Genomic DNA, 16,188 nt, shown 5'->3' with positions numbered 1-16,188 from the left:
AAATATAACACAAGTAAACACAAAATGCAGTTTTTAAATGATGGTTTTTATTATTTAGGGAGAAAAAAAAATACAAACCTACAAGGCCCTGTGTGAAAAAGTAATTGCCCCCTGAACCTAATAACTGGTTGGGCCACCCTTAGCAGCAATAACTGCAATCAAGCGTTTGATAACTTGCAATGAGTCTTTTACAGCGCTCTGGAGGAATTTTGGCCCACTCATCTTTGCAGAATTGTTGTAATTCAGCTTTATTTGAGGGTTTTCTAGCATGAACCACCTTTTTAAGGTCATGCCATAGCATCTCAATTGGATTCAGGTCAGGACTTTGACTAGGCCACTCCAAAGTCTTCATTTTGTTTTTCTTCAGCCATTCAGAGGTGGATTTGCTGGTGTGTTTTGGGTCATTGTCCTGTTGCAGCACCCAAGATCGCTTCAGCTTGAGTTGACGAACAGATGGCCGGACATTCTCCTTCAGGATTTTTTGGTAGACAGTAGAATTCATGGTTCCATCTATCACAGCAAGTCTTCCAGGTCCTGAAGCAGCAAAACAACCCCAGACCATCACACTACCACCACCATATTTTACTGTTGGTATGATGTTCTTTTCTGAAATGCTGTGTTCCTTTTACGCCAGATATAACGGACATTTGCCTTCCAAAAGTACAACTTTTGTCTTATCAGTCCACAAGGTATTTTCCCAAAAGTCTTGGCAATCATTGAGATGTTTCTTAGCAAAATTGAGACGAGCCCTAATGTTCTTTTGCTTAACAGTGGTTTGCTTCTTGGAAATCTGCCATGCAGGCCGTTTTTGCCCAGTCTCTTTCTTATGGTGGAGTCGTGAACACTGACCTTAATTGAGGCAAGTGAGGCCTGCAGTTCTTTAGACGTTGTCCTGGGGTCTTTTGTGACCTCTCAGATGAGTCGTCTCTGCGCTCTTGGGGTAATTTTGGTCGGCCGGCCACTCCTGGGAAGGTTCACCACTGTTCCATGTTTTTGCCATTTGTGGATAATGGCTCTCACTGTGGTTCGCTGGAGTCCCAAAGCTTTAGAAATGGCTTTATAACCTTTACCAGACTGATAGATCTCAATTACTTCTGTTCTCATTTGTTCCTGAATTTCTTTGGATCTTGGCATGATGTCCAGCTTTTGAGGTGCTTTTGGTCTACTTCTCTGTGTCAGGCAGCTCCTATTTAAGTGATTTCTTGATTGAAACAGGTGTGGCAGTAATCAGGCCTGGGGTGGCTACAGAAATTGAACTCAGGTGTGATACACCACAGTTAGGTTATTTTTTAACAAGGGGGCAATTACTTTTTCACACAGGGCCATGTAGGTTTGGATTTTTTCTCCCTAAATAATAAAAACCATCATTTAAAAACTGCATTTTGTGTTTACTTGTGTTATATTTGACTAATGGTTAAATGTGTTTGATGATCAGAAACATTTTGTGTGACAAACAGGCAAAAGAATAAGAAATCAGGAAGGGGGCAAATAGTTTTTCACACCACTGTATGTGTATAGCAGGGAAGGTTGTGACTCCTTTGCTTGAGGCTTTAAAAGTGATGCACAGTGATGTTTTCTGGGAGGAGAACTGTAAGTAAACAGCTTGGTAACAGTGTTATTTTCTCAACTGTGGGTAAAGTAATTGGGCAGAGCTACTCTATATATTTAATATAATTGTTAGGCCTATTGTTGAATTGGAAACTTTTTTTTTTCTTTTTTCCAAAAGAAATGTGGATCCAATAAAAGATACATCATATCCCATATTAATACATACTCTAACATTCACATGTGTTTCACCCAGGGGAAAACATTTTGAACTTCCCCCATCATTTACTTGTGCGCTAGTCTTCAGACCAATTTGATTTCTTTTCTTCTTTTCCTTGGCATACGAGAAAGCAATCAGTAAAATATACACATGGATCAGTTTGTTTCAGAATTTGCTTCAGAATGACCTTGACATTGGATTACAGCTAAAATGTTAACTTCATTTAAATAATATTTACTGTTAATGAGCTGGCACCCTGTCCAGGGATTGTTCCTGCCTAGTGTTCTGTGCTTGCTGGGACTGGGACAACCCTAGATTCATAGATGGATGGATGGAATAATGCTCCTTAAAGGTTTTGAAGAACTGGTGCTGTAAGCTTACAGCTGGTTTTCCATTTATTTCCGATACTTATTGTGGGGCAGTTTATATGGAGAAAGGAAACGGAAGGACAGGGATTGGGGGTTGGTATGTTTGACAGACAGGGTCACGTGCGTTACAGCAGGCATCTTGTGGGAGGCAGGAACAATCCCTGGACAGGTCGCCAGCTCATTGCTACCACTGTGCTAGCAGGCCCCATGTGTTTAATACATGTTTTAATACATTTCATCATGGATGTAATGTATTCTGCTTTAAGAAGGATATAGCGATTAATGACTGGGTCAGGAACACATAAAATATAAAGCATTTAACATGCTACTTTAGTTACGATGGAATTTGAGAAACTCTAGTAAATTAAACATCCATTTTAAGATTAAGTTTATGATCTGCTTTAATGACAAAATAAACAACAAGATTAAAATGGAAATTTTGAGATTAAAGTCAACATTTCGACTAATCTCGAAATAGACCTCTTTTTCTTCACTGTGTCCATATTTTTTTTTTCCTTCTTTTGTGGTCCTAATATGCTTCCGTATCACACTCTAGGCACTCACCTTTTCATGTCTTGTCATCTGACCACTTCTTTTTTTGTTTTGGGCACTGCAACTTTCTGAACTTGATCTTCTGAGTGCCACTCCTGCGCATACTACTGCCTAAGCCAAATAGTATGTTTTTCCTTGTGTCCATTTCACTGATTAGGATTTCGACTTCGCATCTGTTGAAAATGTTTCCCAATACCCCGTTCTCACTTGGTTTTACCATTGTCTTTTAACTAAACGCTGAATGGATGGGACTACTCAGATATGCAAATTTGTGGGGTGGGGCTGTAGGCGCGTGCATGTGCGTTAAAATTCATGTTGATTGGGATTTATAAAGGGGAAGGGCATGGAACTTGGCTTACGCATAGTTTTATGTATCTGAAATTTTTTGGGCGTACCCACATTTCTGTTTTTTTCTGTATGCCATATTTTAGTGTGAATTCTACGCACAGCTTTATACATGTGGCCCCAGGAATTGATTTTTTTACCTTACAGTGTTTTATTCACATTGTTGAGAGTAACGTGTGTTACGTAGTTGGGTTACTTAAAAAGTATTGAGTAATGTAATGCAGTACGTATTTTATTGAAATAAAAATACCAGTGCTACTTAAAAAAGCAGATTTGTGCATTACTTTTTTTAAATGCTAAAAACTATTTTCCATGGCCCCTGACCTTTGCTGCATTTGCCTGAAATAAGACTGTTGAGAATGATTGCTTGGCAAACATGGCTATTGGAAAAAAATCTTTTTCTTTATATTTAGGACATTTTAATCAATACTATAGTTTTTACACACAAGTTTTTTGCTATGTTTTATATCAAAGTGGCAGTATGATAACTGCAAATCATGGTGTGTGGTCATGAGGAACTTTTAAAGGGTTAACATGGTATATGGACTACAGATGTTCTAGTCTGGGGTTTCCATACACTGGTCCACAAAAATGGATGGGTCTACTATTTTTATTACGCACTATGTTTTCAATCTACAAACTTAAATTATATGCAGCTCGCCTATATGTTAAGTTGTTCAGAAATTGTAATACAACGTGCTGCTTTAAGGCATCATCACAAAGGCACAATCATTATGATTGGCTTATTTCATATTGCAGCATTGGGGAGCTCATTGATACCAAGTAAGAATAAATTATTGCCTTTTTTTCCATCACTTTTTAGATAGATCACTCACCTTTGTTGCACTGTTTGCAATTCTAATGCGACTTTATGAAAATTGTCATTTTCATCAGCTCCTCCGTAAATGGGACTGAAGCTGCTTATTTGCCTAATGGAATACCAGCTCATACTATGGGTCACTCAGCAATGTAAAAAATGAAACTTTTTTTTTAATTCTTTCGGCATATGAAGATACTTTTTTTTTTTTTTCCCCAGCACACAGCAAAATATTGGCACATACCAGGTCTGGGTTTAAGATTTAGTAACAAAGCCTGTGAAATGCAGCTTTTCATACCAAACAAAAAAAAACAAGTAAGGCAAAAGTAATGCACCCTTAGTAACAAGGTACATTTTATAATAAATAACCATATAACATATTTAATCGCTCTTTTGTGGATACTAAATAGGTTTTTTTTTTTTTTTGAGAAAGTTAGAATTTGACAGTTATAGAGTAAGAGTGTTTAGGTTATACAGGACCTGCAGCATTTTTAAAGGCAAAGGTTTTTCATGGGTGGTTTCTTATATATTTATTGTAGCTGAAACAAGCTATTTTATGATGCAAGTTACATTACTAGAAAACTACAAATTATTAAGAATATGACTTTACTGGTTTTAATACTTAACTTATACATGAGAGATTACAAGGAAAAGAATGTAAAAAGTTTTCTTTATTTATTTGAATAGCTGAACTTACAATGTGGGCACAAGAAGAAAAAATACATTGCTAAATTTTGTCCACTGGAAAAGTTCAGTTTGAACTGAGCAATGGTTGCAGAAATATTGTATACATTATTGAAAATTTTAATAAAGTAAAGGGATTAAATTTGCCCATAGTTATGATTAAATAGACATGTAATTATTTAACCATGAATTGCAGCAAATTGAGCTCTTTAAAAGACAGCTCTGTGTTTTGACAAGCTCCAGATGGGAATAACCAGCATATTACTTAATCATTTTAAAATATAATTTGTGCTTTCAATGCTTTAACTTACATTTTTTATATATCTAGAAAGTATATTGAAAGATTTATGCAAGTAAATGGTCAATTGATTTCCAACAATTTTAGGGAAATTTAATAATTCTTTTTGAAATGTAATCATTTGGCAAATGCAATAAAATCAAACCCTTTATGCATTTTCTTGGATATGTAAACAGTTTATATGCTGAAAATAAAATATGCTGACACATTTCCTCTTATTTTGTAACTATTATGCCTTTATAGCAGTGGCGTCATGAGATACACAAGTCAAAGAACAAGGCTGCAGCCCAGTGGGAGCTTCGGGAGAAGACTCTGAAAAGGAAACAGCGAAGAATAAGAACAACAAGCCCTGACTCACTGGAGAGTGCAAAGCTGTCTATCCTGAGAGAGGTTTGTAAATTTACTTAAAAGAAGGTACAGTGCATCCAGAAAGTATTCACAGCACATCACTTATTCCACATTTTGTTATGTTACAGCCTTATAACAAAATGGATTAAATTCATTTTTTCCTCAGAATTCTACACACAACACCCCATAATGACAACGTGAAAAAAGTTTACTTGAGGTTTCTGCAAATTTTATTAAAAATAAAAAAATTGAGAAAGCACATGTACATACAGTGGTGTGAAAAACTATTTGCCCCCTTCCTGATTTCTTATTCTTTTGCATGTTTGTCACACAAAATGTTTCTGATCATCAAACACATTTAACCATTAGTCAAATATAACGCAAGTAAACACAAAATGCAGTTTTTAAATGATGGTTTTTATTATTTAGGGAGAAAAAAAATCCAAACCTACATGACCCTGTGTGAAAAAGTAATTGCCCCCTTAACCTAATAACTGGTTGGGCCACCCTTAGCAGCAATAACTGCAATCAAGCGCTTATGTATAACTTGCAATGAGTCTTTTACAGCGCTCTGGAGGAATTTTGGCCCACTCATCTTTGCAGAATTGTTGTAATTCAGCTTTATTTGAGGGTTTTCTAGCATGAACCGCCTTTTAAGGTCATGCCATAGCATCTCAATTGGATTCAGGTCAGGACTTTGACTAGGCCACTCCAAAGTCTTCATTTTGTTTTTCTTCAGCCATTCAGAGGTGGATTTGCTGGTGTGTTTTGGGTCATTGTCCTGTTGCAGCACCCAAGATCGCTTCAGCTTGAGTTGACGATCAGATGGCCGGACATTCTCCTTCAGGATTTTTTGGTAGACAGTAGAATTCATGGTTCCGTCTATCACAGCAAGCCTTCCAGGTCCTGAATCAGCAAAACAACCCCAGACCATCACACTACCACCACCATATTTTACTGTTGGTATGATGTTCTTTTTCTGAAATGCTGTGTTCCTTTTATACCAGATGTAACGGACATTTGCCTTCCAAAAGTTCAACTTTTGTCTCATCAGTCCACAAGGTATTTTCCCAAAAGTCTTGGCAATCATTGAGATGTTTCTTAGCAAAATTGAGACGAGCCCTAATGTTCTTTTTGCTTAACAGTGGTTTGCGTCTTGGAAATCTGTCATGCAGGCCGTTTTTGCCCAGTCTCTTTCTTATGTTGGAGTCGTGAACACTGACCTTAATTGAGGCAAGTGAGGCCTGCAGTTCTTTAGATGTTGTCCTGGGGTCTTTTGTGACCTCTCGGATGAGTCGTCTCTGCGCTCTTGGGGTAATTTTGGTCGGTCGGCCGGCCACTCCTGGGAAGGTTCACAACTGTTTCATGTTTTTGCCATTTGTGGATAATGGCTCTCACTGTGGTTCGCTGGAGTCCCAAAGCTTTAGAAATGGCTTTATAACCTTTACCAGACTGATCGATCTCAATTACTTCTGTTCTCATTTGTTACTGAATTTCTTTGGATCTTGGCATGATGTCTAGCTTTTGAGGTGCTTTTGGTCTACTTCTGTGTCAGGAAGCTCCTATTTAAGTGATTTCTTGATTGAAACAGGTGTGGCAGTAATCAGGCCTGGGGGTGGCTACAGAAATTGAACTCGGGTGTGATACATCACAGTTAGGTTATTTTTTAACAAGGGGGCAATTACTTTTCACACAGGGCCATGTAGGTTTGGATTTTTTTTCTCCCTGAATAATAAAAACCATCATTTAAAAACTGCATTTTGTGTTTACTTGTGTTCTATTTGACTAATGATTAAATGTGTTTGATGATCAGAAACATTTTGTGTGACAAACATGCAAAAGAATAAGAAATCAGGAAGGGGGCAAATAGTTTTTCACACCACTGTAAGTATTCACAGTCTTTGCCATGAAGCTCAAAATTGAGCTCAGGTGCATCCTGTTTCCCCTGATCATCCTTGAGATGTTTCTACAGCTTAATTGGAGTCCACCTGTGGTACATTCAGTTGATTGCACATGATTTGGAAAGGCACACACCTGTCTATATACTGTAAGGTCCCACAGTTGACAGTTCATGTCAGAGCACAAACCAAGCATGAAGTCAAAGGAATTGTCTGTAGACCTCCGAGACAGGATTGTCTCGAGGCACAAATCTGGGGAAGGTTACAGACAAATTTCTGCTGCTTTGAAAGTCCCAATGAGCACAGTGGCCTCCATCATCAGTAAGTAGAAGAAGTTCGAAACCACCAGGACTCTTCCTAGTGCTGGCCGGCCATCTAAACTGAGAGATCGGGGGGAGAAGGGCCTTAGTCAGGGAGGTGACCAAGAACCCGATGGTCACTCTGTCAGAGCTCCAGAGGTCCTCTGTGGAGAGAGGAGAACCTTCCAGAACAACCATCTCTGCAGCAATCCAGCAATCAGGCCTGTATGGTAGAGTGGCCAGACGGAAGCCACTCCTTAGTAAAAGGCACATGGCAGCTCGCCTGGAGTTTGCCAAAAGGCACCTGAAGGACTCTCAGACCATGAGAAGCAAAATTCTCTGGTCTGAAGAGACAAAGATTGAACTCTTTGGTGTGAATGCAAGGCGTCATGTTTGGAGGAAACCAGGCACCGCTCATCACCAGGCCAATACCATCCCTACAGTGAAGCATGGTGGTGGCAGCATCATGCTGTGGGGATGTTTTTCAGCAGCAGGAACTGGGAGAATAGTCAGGATAAAGGGAAAGATGACTGCAGCAATGTACAGAGACATCCTGAATGAAAACCTGCTCCAGAGTGCTCTTGACCTCAGACTGGGGCGACAGTAGGACAATGACCCTAAGCACACAGCCAAGATATCAAAGGAGCGGCTTCAGGACAACTCTGTGAATGTCCTTGAGTGGCCCAGACTTGAATCCGATTGAACATCTCTGGAGAGATCTTAAAATGGTTGTGCACCAATGCTTCACATCCAACCGGATGAAGCTTGAGAGGTGCTGCAAACAGGAATTGGCAAAAATGTCCAAGGATAGGTGTGCCAAGCTTGCGGCATCTTATTCAAAAAGACTTCAGGCTGTAATTGCCGCCAAAGGTGCATTGGCAAAGTATTGAGCAAAGGCTGTGAATACTTATGTGCATGTGATTTCTCAGATTTTTTTTTTTTAATAAATTTGCAAAAACCTCAAGTAAACTTTTTTCACGTCATTATGGGGTGTTGTGTGTAGAATTCTGAGGAAAAAATGAATTTAATCCATTTTGGAATAAGGCTGTAACATAAAATGTGGAAAAAATGATACGCTATGAATACTTTCCGGATGCACCGTATCTAGTAAGGTTTGCTACTGGTTTTATATTATGTTTTGGGAAACTTTTGAAAGTCTTTGATAGGACCCTTACCTTTCTACATGGCTTCCAGTTAATCTACTTCATTATAATGGCCAGTAATTTTAATATGGTTTCTGGGCACTCAATAATGATATGTAGAGAAAAGAATAGTTCAGTAGATATATGATAAACAGATAGTTTTAGTACACAGTGTGGAGAAGGAAATCCTATCATATAAGTCACAGCAAACTTCATTATCAATTTATTTTCAAATTTAGTCCATTATAGTATGTGATGCAAGAGTGTTTGGTGTGTTTGTGGTTTAGCAAGTTGTTTACATCTTCACTACATAAAGTGCTGTCTTCTTTATATGTAAAGTCACTACAGAGTTTTCCATATCCTATAAATTATTTATTTTAACTGTGTTCTGAGTGCCATCACACTTCAGAAATATTAAAGGAGTTTCATTTCAGTCTCTATGCACTCGGCGATAGGAGAGATTGATCTGTGATGAACTGTGTCTCTTCTGATTTTCCCAAATGAGACAATTAATTTTTTTTTTTTTTATTATTTTTAGTTTGAAATCAAATTACATTTTTAACACATTCTGTATTTTCACATACGGAGTCCCGGAGGTGACAAGCAGGAAAAAAAAAATCAGTTTGAACAGATTAATACTTATGAACTCATTTGAACGAATTACATAACTCTTTCGAATGGATTTTTTTCTTCCACGGACTCTTATTTCAGTAGTAAGGGGCCCTGTTCCGTATTAATTTGTTCAAACAGATTATTATTATTTTTCCCCTTTGCAGTACAGGTCTTATTATGGAGCTTAGTACAGTATTCCATGAGTACAGCTCAGTGAATTGTGAGGTGTCTGTTAAAATCAGTGAACTGGAAGAGGAACTAGTTGGAACACCACTGCAGTCAAAAAGGTTCTTTTGAGGAGTCCTGAAATGAGTTTCAAACACATAAGTTATGAGAAGGTATTTATGGAATTTTTTCAGAGAAAGTGATTCTGGAGTCAGTGGTTAATAGAAGAAAAGGTGAGTTTAAAATCTAGTCAATAATGGTACTGAACAGCGTAGAATTGACTGAATGTATTGGCTGGATATGCTTTTGGATCACTAAACTGCATACCAGGAAAAATAACTACTGAAGTAACAGTCGGGGGGAAAAAATCTAAATCCATTAGAATGAATTACATATTTGTTCAAACAGTTTTTTGTTTTTTTTTGTGCCTGACACCTACTGGGTTCATTGTTCACATGTTGAAATTGTGCCAGAGATGAGGCTTATTAAAACATGATTCTTCCACAATTTTAGGGTGGATTCCTTAAGGGAAAAAATGTTTCATTATGTCTGTTTATGTTATGGGTACCTGTTGGAATTAAGTTAACGTCAGTGTTCATTTTGACATTTTAAATTGGAAAGGATTTACTTTGCTTGTGCATATTTTTTAAGCATAAATTTCTAGCATCATCATAAAATTCATCACAACACATTCTGCTCAATGGTAAGTTCATACTGCTGCAGGCTTATTAAAGGATACAGACTTAGTAAGACCCACCTTTCACATCATGTGTGTTCATCAAAAGAAAAAGTATATATTAAGGAAAAACAGGTGTAACATTCATTTCCTTGCAACATTTTGCTACCAGCACCCAAAGTCCAAATTTAAAGAACCACAGCAAAAACTGAACTATGATCAAGAGCTATTTGGGTACTGTGCTAGTACATGCCAACACAATGCTTTTTGTAAATCGTGTGTATGTTTTCCTTCTTAAAATTTTGTTAATTTTCAGTGGTTAATGTGTGTTTATTAATTTTCTTTTAGGTTTTTTCTCAGCAGTACCAGATGCATGATGTACTGGAGAAATCCGACCGTGCAATGGCAGTGGTTAAAGACTTGTTTGGTGATGATCCTAAAAGACAAACAGGTATATGTAAGTTTTAAGAAATACCTAGTAATGCAGCATTTGAATTGACAAACTTGCAAATTATATTGATTTTTTTTTTTAAACTTTTAGTTAGTTTTATTAAAAAACAAATTGTAAAATGGTAGTAGTTTATTGGGGAATATTTCAGATAAAAATAAATAAGCAAATAAATAAAATTACTGTGAAATGTGAGCATAAATAATTATATCACTAAACTTCTTTTGCTTATTTAATTATGTATTTATTTTTGTCCATAGTATTCCTCAGAACGCATCAAGAAATACAGCTTGAAATAAAACTAATTTTTGCTCATTGAAGTTGAGAGGGTGGGTTCTAGCACAAACTTGTGTTTTGATTGGTGAATTGTTTTCTGTAAATTGCTCATGCCTAATTCCCTATGTCAGTATGGGAGAGGGCACAAGAATTAATTAGAATAATGCTTACTACTGTGGATGAAATGGATTCTGACAAAGTTATCACGTATTTTTAGACTACGATATCGATTAAATTATTTTTGAAAACATCGAAGGACTACTGCAGCGGACTAGGTTACATGCCAGATTGGCGTGACAAAGTGACCTGCGCTGGATGCCAATCCTTTGACATTCCAGCTGAGTTAGAACACTTTTTTTATGTGTTTTAAAAGTAGACAGTGTAAGATACGGTGAGCTGCACCTGTATCAGTTTAGACACCCAAAGCCCAAAACAGCCCCAACTAATATTTTCACCTGGATATTTGACAAGTCTAAGGTCGGGTGCATATTTGCATCTACTTTTTCAAACAACTTTATAGCACTGATCAGTGACAGACATGATACTTTCTTCTAATGTCAGCTTGAATTTTTCCACAGATTCTACAGTTTTCCTCCCAATCCCAAAAATACATGTATTAAATTTAATATGTGCTTGCGTGTCTCCTGTAATATTTTGGCACCCTATCTAGAGTTTTTTTTCTTTTCTTACACCTTATGTGGCTGGGATAGACTCATGTGCTCCATCACACTAAACTGAATTAAGAGACTAAATTTATAAATGTATATAGTTATCATTACAGTAGCCCACAACAAATGGATTACTGCATTAGAACTCAGGTCATATGAACATTTGTGTTTTAGTAATACTGATGTAATGAAACCCTGATCTGCCTATGAAATGCCATGACTCCACAGTCCACAGCTCATTGTCATATTGACAAAGGATGTTAAAAGATTTTCCAAAATTAAGTATAAGAGGGATCAATGTATGACTGAATTAATATGATCATTTTATGTATTTCAGATATTTTCTGACATTTTAAATAAATCAGCTAATTTAAAAATTCAGTTTGAGTATGTAAGTTTTGACTAAAAATATTGAATGGACACAGTTTAAAAAGAATGTATGTTTTAGAGAGAAATTAGAACATTTTCATGGCTATGAATCACTAATTTAACAGCCATTAAAAACAACTTCTTCATGAAAATTTCTAGGCATTACCCTTTGTTGTCTGAGCAATTCAATAGAATACATTTAAAAGCAAATTTAGGTATGGAAGAAAAAAAGCTGGATTGAGGTTTTTTTATACACATCCTTGTACATTTCACCATGGTTACAGTAGGGTTTCTGAAACAATGCCAGCCTTGTCTGTAAACATTCAATGCAATATTAGAGTTCTCATTTTACAGGCCTGCCACCTTATTATATTTTTCTTTAATTTTTGAATATAGATCTCCAAAACTGCACTAAGCAAAAGCAATACTTTTAACACATTGTACTATACATACTGAAAGAAATATTTATATGTTGGTTGGTTTAAGGTAAAAAGTATACCTTTTAAATTCTCTCTTTCAAGATGGCCTTAAGAGCAGTGATAAGAAAAGAAGCACTTTGTTCTACTTATTTAGTGCACATTAAGGAGTACATTATGCAGTATAATGCAAGAGAATTCAGGATTATATTCTGGTTGTCTCCTTCAGAAGTTTGCATACTCATTTACATGTAAATGTTGTAAAATAAACTGTAATACTAAGAAAGTCAATGTAGAAGAGTACATCTGTACAGAGATGAATTAAACGTTCATAAGATCCTGTGCTACATAGAAAATTAAGTTCAAGTGAAATGACTTTACACTAAAATGGTAGTGTTTTTGGAATTCTTTGTACTTTTTGGTCCCCTTGTTATGAGAATTACATAGCAATGGTAACACATGTGGAAGAACTTAGACTTGTTTCATGAGAGTGTGATTGTTACAGTATGTGCTGCATCAGAAAATTTGGAATAACTCGAATGTGTTTAACTAAACCTAATAGAAAAGATAACAGAAACATGACAGAAATTATTAAAGGTGTTTCTAAACTCAGTTTGATTGCTTTGGTTCAAATGCTATTGCTATTGTGGTTTAGAATCTTATTAGTAGTTTCACTTTTCACTTTTTTTTTTATCAAATGTATTCTTTCTATCCTGCTGTGTAAGTGCATTACATGTGTACTATCCAGTGTTACTAACTGTAGTTTGCAAAGGTTTAGTTGTCATATCCTTAAATAGTTGCCAAATTCATAATACAGAAATATAATTGTCTCTAAAAGTATAAAACATTTATTTGAAAATATGAAACCTGATCTTTGATAATAAATGCTTGGCATTTAATTGTAAACAGTACTTGTCTGGAAGAGTTCCTTTATGAAGTACAGAAGTATTTTGACAACTGTAGCCTGTGCTGCAATTTCATGTTTTGACTTCGTTGACAAACTTGGCAGTGGTTTTCAAGTTAATGATGTGACAAAAATAACAAGACTTTCATGTTTACGTCTGTAGAGTTTATATAGTTCCAGTTTGCTTCATATAGTATGAATGTTTGTTTTTTAAAGTTATAATATTGTGATTTTACAACATTCATATCTCCCATATGATTCTTGCTATTGAACTGATTTGGTTAACGTATTAGCTAATTGTAATGTAAAAACACCTCATTAATATTTACAGCATTCTTAATTTGTTGCTATGAAAAGTACTGTACATATGTGTTTTTTAATACAGTACAGTCATTCACTACTATATTTGAAGTAAATTGGGAGGGAACTTTAGTATAAACAAGACAAATAAGTGATTGTAGGTAAGTGTGCAATTATCACTCACAGATCTAAAGAAGTTAAATGTTTAAGATGTGATGAATAAAAATGGTTTGATGCATATAACTACTAGACTATTTGCATTCCCCATCATAGTTTGACCACTGATATCTACAGTTATTGCAGATTATTAAAAACTTGCATTATGTTTTGAGCACTTTCGTTTTATCAAATATATTCCTAACTACTTCAATTCATTTTTTTCTTTTCTTCTTTCATAAGGGTTCCCAAATGTTACAATTGCACCCAACTGTGCCATGAACTCTTCTATGCCCCCAGTAATGAGCAAAAGAGATTGTCCAACACAGCTATCAATTCTAAGCGAGTCTGTAATGGATTCCCAGGTACTTAACATAAAAATTGAAATGGTCAACAGTTTCCACATACAAAAAACAAGTTTACCTTACTTTTAGTTTTATTTTTATAGAGGTAAATCACAGAAATGCTTCTTATAATTACAACCATAATCCAGACATTTTTCAAACAAAACCAAATGAAACGTAAGTAAACCTAATATTTCCAAACCTGCTTAATCTAATTCAGAATTTCCTAGGAATTCCTAGGAAAAATAAATCCAGTGTAGAAAGTAAAGATTTTAGCTAGGCCTCCCAAACTGAGGCATGATCTATCTCCAGTTTTGAAGATGCCTCTTTAGTCTTAACATTTACATCAATACTGAATTTTAATATGCTATGCAGTTGTTTCAGCTGATGCCATGACTGTTGTCATATTCCTTTCTAATTTAATAATCGGAGCAGTTATTTTAGTTTGTAAAGTGTACTTCCCCATTCCCCATGTACTGCACAGCAAAAATATTTATATTTATTTGTAATGTTTCCTTTTTAAATAAAAAGGAAAAAATGTAAATTTAAAATATTTTTATTGAAAGATCAAATGCTTTCCTTTTGAGTTCAAGAGAGATATTTTATTTTTGACTCATCCAACAGACTTACATACATTAAAAATGACAATTGCCAGTTTATAATGATGATTAAATTCTCTTTTTTAAATTTAGGCTTTAAATGAGATTGCCAATGATAGTCATGATCAGTGTGATTCTGAATATAGCAAAGATGAAGAAGACAGCGAAAGGCCTGCTGGGAAGTACTTTGAGTCCAACATTGACATGCGGAGGTAATCTACCTTAAAAATGAATGAGGTTAAATGGTGCACATTTTGTAAACGAATACTAAATTTGGTTCATTTTTTGAGAATGTATGTTTTTTTAGATTATTGTAAAGTCCATCATTGTCCTCTTGCGAATGCATCTTACTTTTGTTCAATTTTTAATTATTCCTAAACTACAACCCTTCTGCAAACAGTGAGTTTAAATTTAAAATATGTAGTATTATATACATTTTATGTTAATAAATAGTGCATTTAAATTGTTGCTTCTTATTCACTTAAATATTTAATAACTGGTATGAGTGAGTGTGGATGTTTGCCTTGTGTAAGACTGACGCAAGTTCCTGCCTAGTGTCCAGTCCTGCTGAGCTAATCTATTTGTCTCTATGACTCTAAATTGGATAATACAGAATTCAATTCTTGATTAATGGATGGGTGGTTATACCTTATAATACATCAGGAAATTAACAAAAAATATTTTTTTCTTTATTTATATGTCACTTGTTGTATGTTTTGCCTTTTTTTTTATCTATTTACAGACACTGTTTTCAGAGGAATGAGCAGTCATTTTTACACGATCCTGGAAATGAATATTCTGGATGCCCCCCCAGTGACTCAGTGGTGGTAAACCCATCTGAAACACCTCATACACCTTTGTTGTCCTCTCTGAATACTGGAGAAATGTTAAGTGAGTTAAATTATACAAAAGCTGACATATATTCTTGAAAAGTCTTCTGCACCTACTTATAGTACTGCTTCTCTGTTTATAATGATTGATAGCATATATGCAGTGATGGCCTTAACACTAGAATTACCAGAGCCTACGAAAAAACTCGTAATTCCGTTCCACCTTAAACTGCTTCTTAAATCCCTTCACACCTCTCCGCCAGCGTCCTTTGTTCTCTAAATGTGCTGATAAAAAGAAGCTAGGAGCAGCCGGCTATTCCATCCCCCCACCAATTTAGAACGTGCACGAACTTCTCTCAGCTCATGCCTTGATTGAGTATCTGGGAGTGAAGTGGAGTTTTAGAGTGAAATAATAGATCGTTGTTTGGAACACACGCATTTCATGTCTGTTCCGTTTCTACAGTAATCTGTGTCAACACATTGTTAAAACAGAAACTTTTTTTATATTCTAGTAGTAGATGACAAAATGTAGGCATAAACTATATAATGTATGAAGCCTGAATTCCAAATAGCAAAGAAACATTTTCACAAGAATAACACAATTGCACTTTTATTCAAACATATAACTGCAGAAAGAAAAAGCCGCCTTAACATGCGACATTGACACAGTTTATTATAACTGACTCCGTGGTTCAATAGATACAGCCCCCGCTTGGGAAACAAGGGGTCACGGGTTCGATCCTGCGCCTCCCTTTTGAGAAGTAAACTGTTCTTAGTCTTACTGTTTTAGAATAAAACATACATTTGATTTCAGTCTGTAACAGCCGTGCAATTTATGATCTTTGTAAAGGTTAGCTTTTTTTTTATTCACTTTTCACTCTCTCAGTCGCTTCAGAATCAATCCATACA

At 35.8% G+C, this 16,188-nt stretch overlaps 1 protein-coding gene across 2 annotated transcripts in view; it reads left to right on the top strand.

Annotated features, from left to right (window-relative positions):
- Window positions 1-16,188, top strand: part of spice1 (spindle and centriole associated protein 1) — a 52,415-nt gene that overhangs the window by 3,592 nt on the left and 32,635 nt on the right. The window contains exons 4-8 of one of the 2 annotated variants that reach the window (XM_039744116.1): window positions 5,073-5,219; window positions 10,318-10,420; window positions 13,750-13,871; window positions 14,543-14,661; window positions 15,192-15,340. In XM_039744116.1, coding sequence (XP_039600050.1) covers window positions 5,073-5,219; window positions 10,318-10,420; window positions 13,750-13,871; window positions 14,543-14,661; window positions 15,192-15,340 — 640 coding nt within the window. Of the gene's footprint in view, window positions 1-5,072; window positions 5,222-10,317; window positions 10,421-13,749; window positions 13,872-14,542; window positions 14,662-15,191; window positions 15,341-16,188 lie in introns of those variants that run through there. The other variant, XM_039744117.1, reaches the window with a different exon arrangement.

The sequence above is a fragment of the Polypterus senegalus genome, chromosome 2 (assembly GCF_016835505.1).
Source record: "Polypterus senegalus isolate Bchr_013 chromosome 2, ASM1683550v1, whole genome shotgun sequence".
Lineage (NCBI taxonomy): Eukaryota > Metazoa > Chordata > Cladistia > Polypteriformes > Polypteridae > Polypterus > Polypterus senegalus.
Note: the sequence above shows the minus strand (reverse complement) of the source record. Positions and strands in the feature narration are given on the sequence as shown.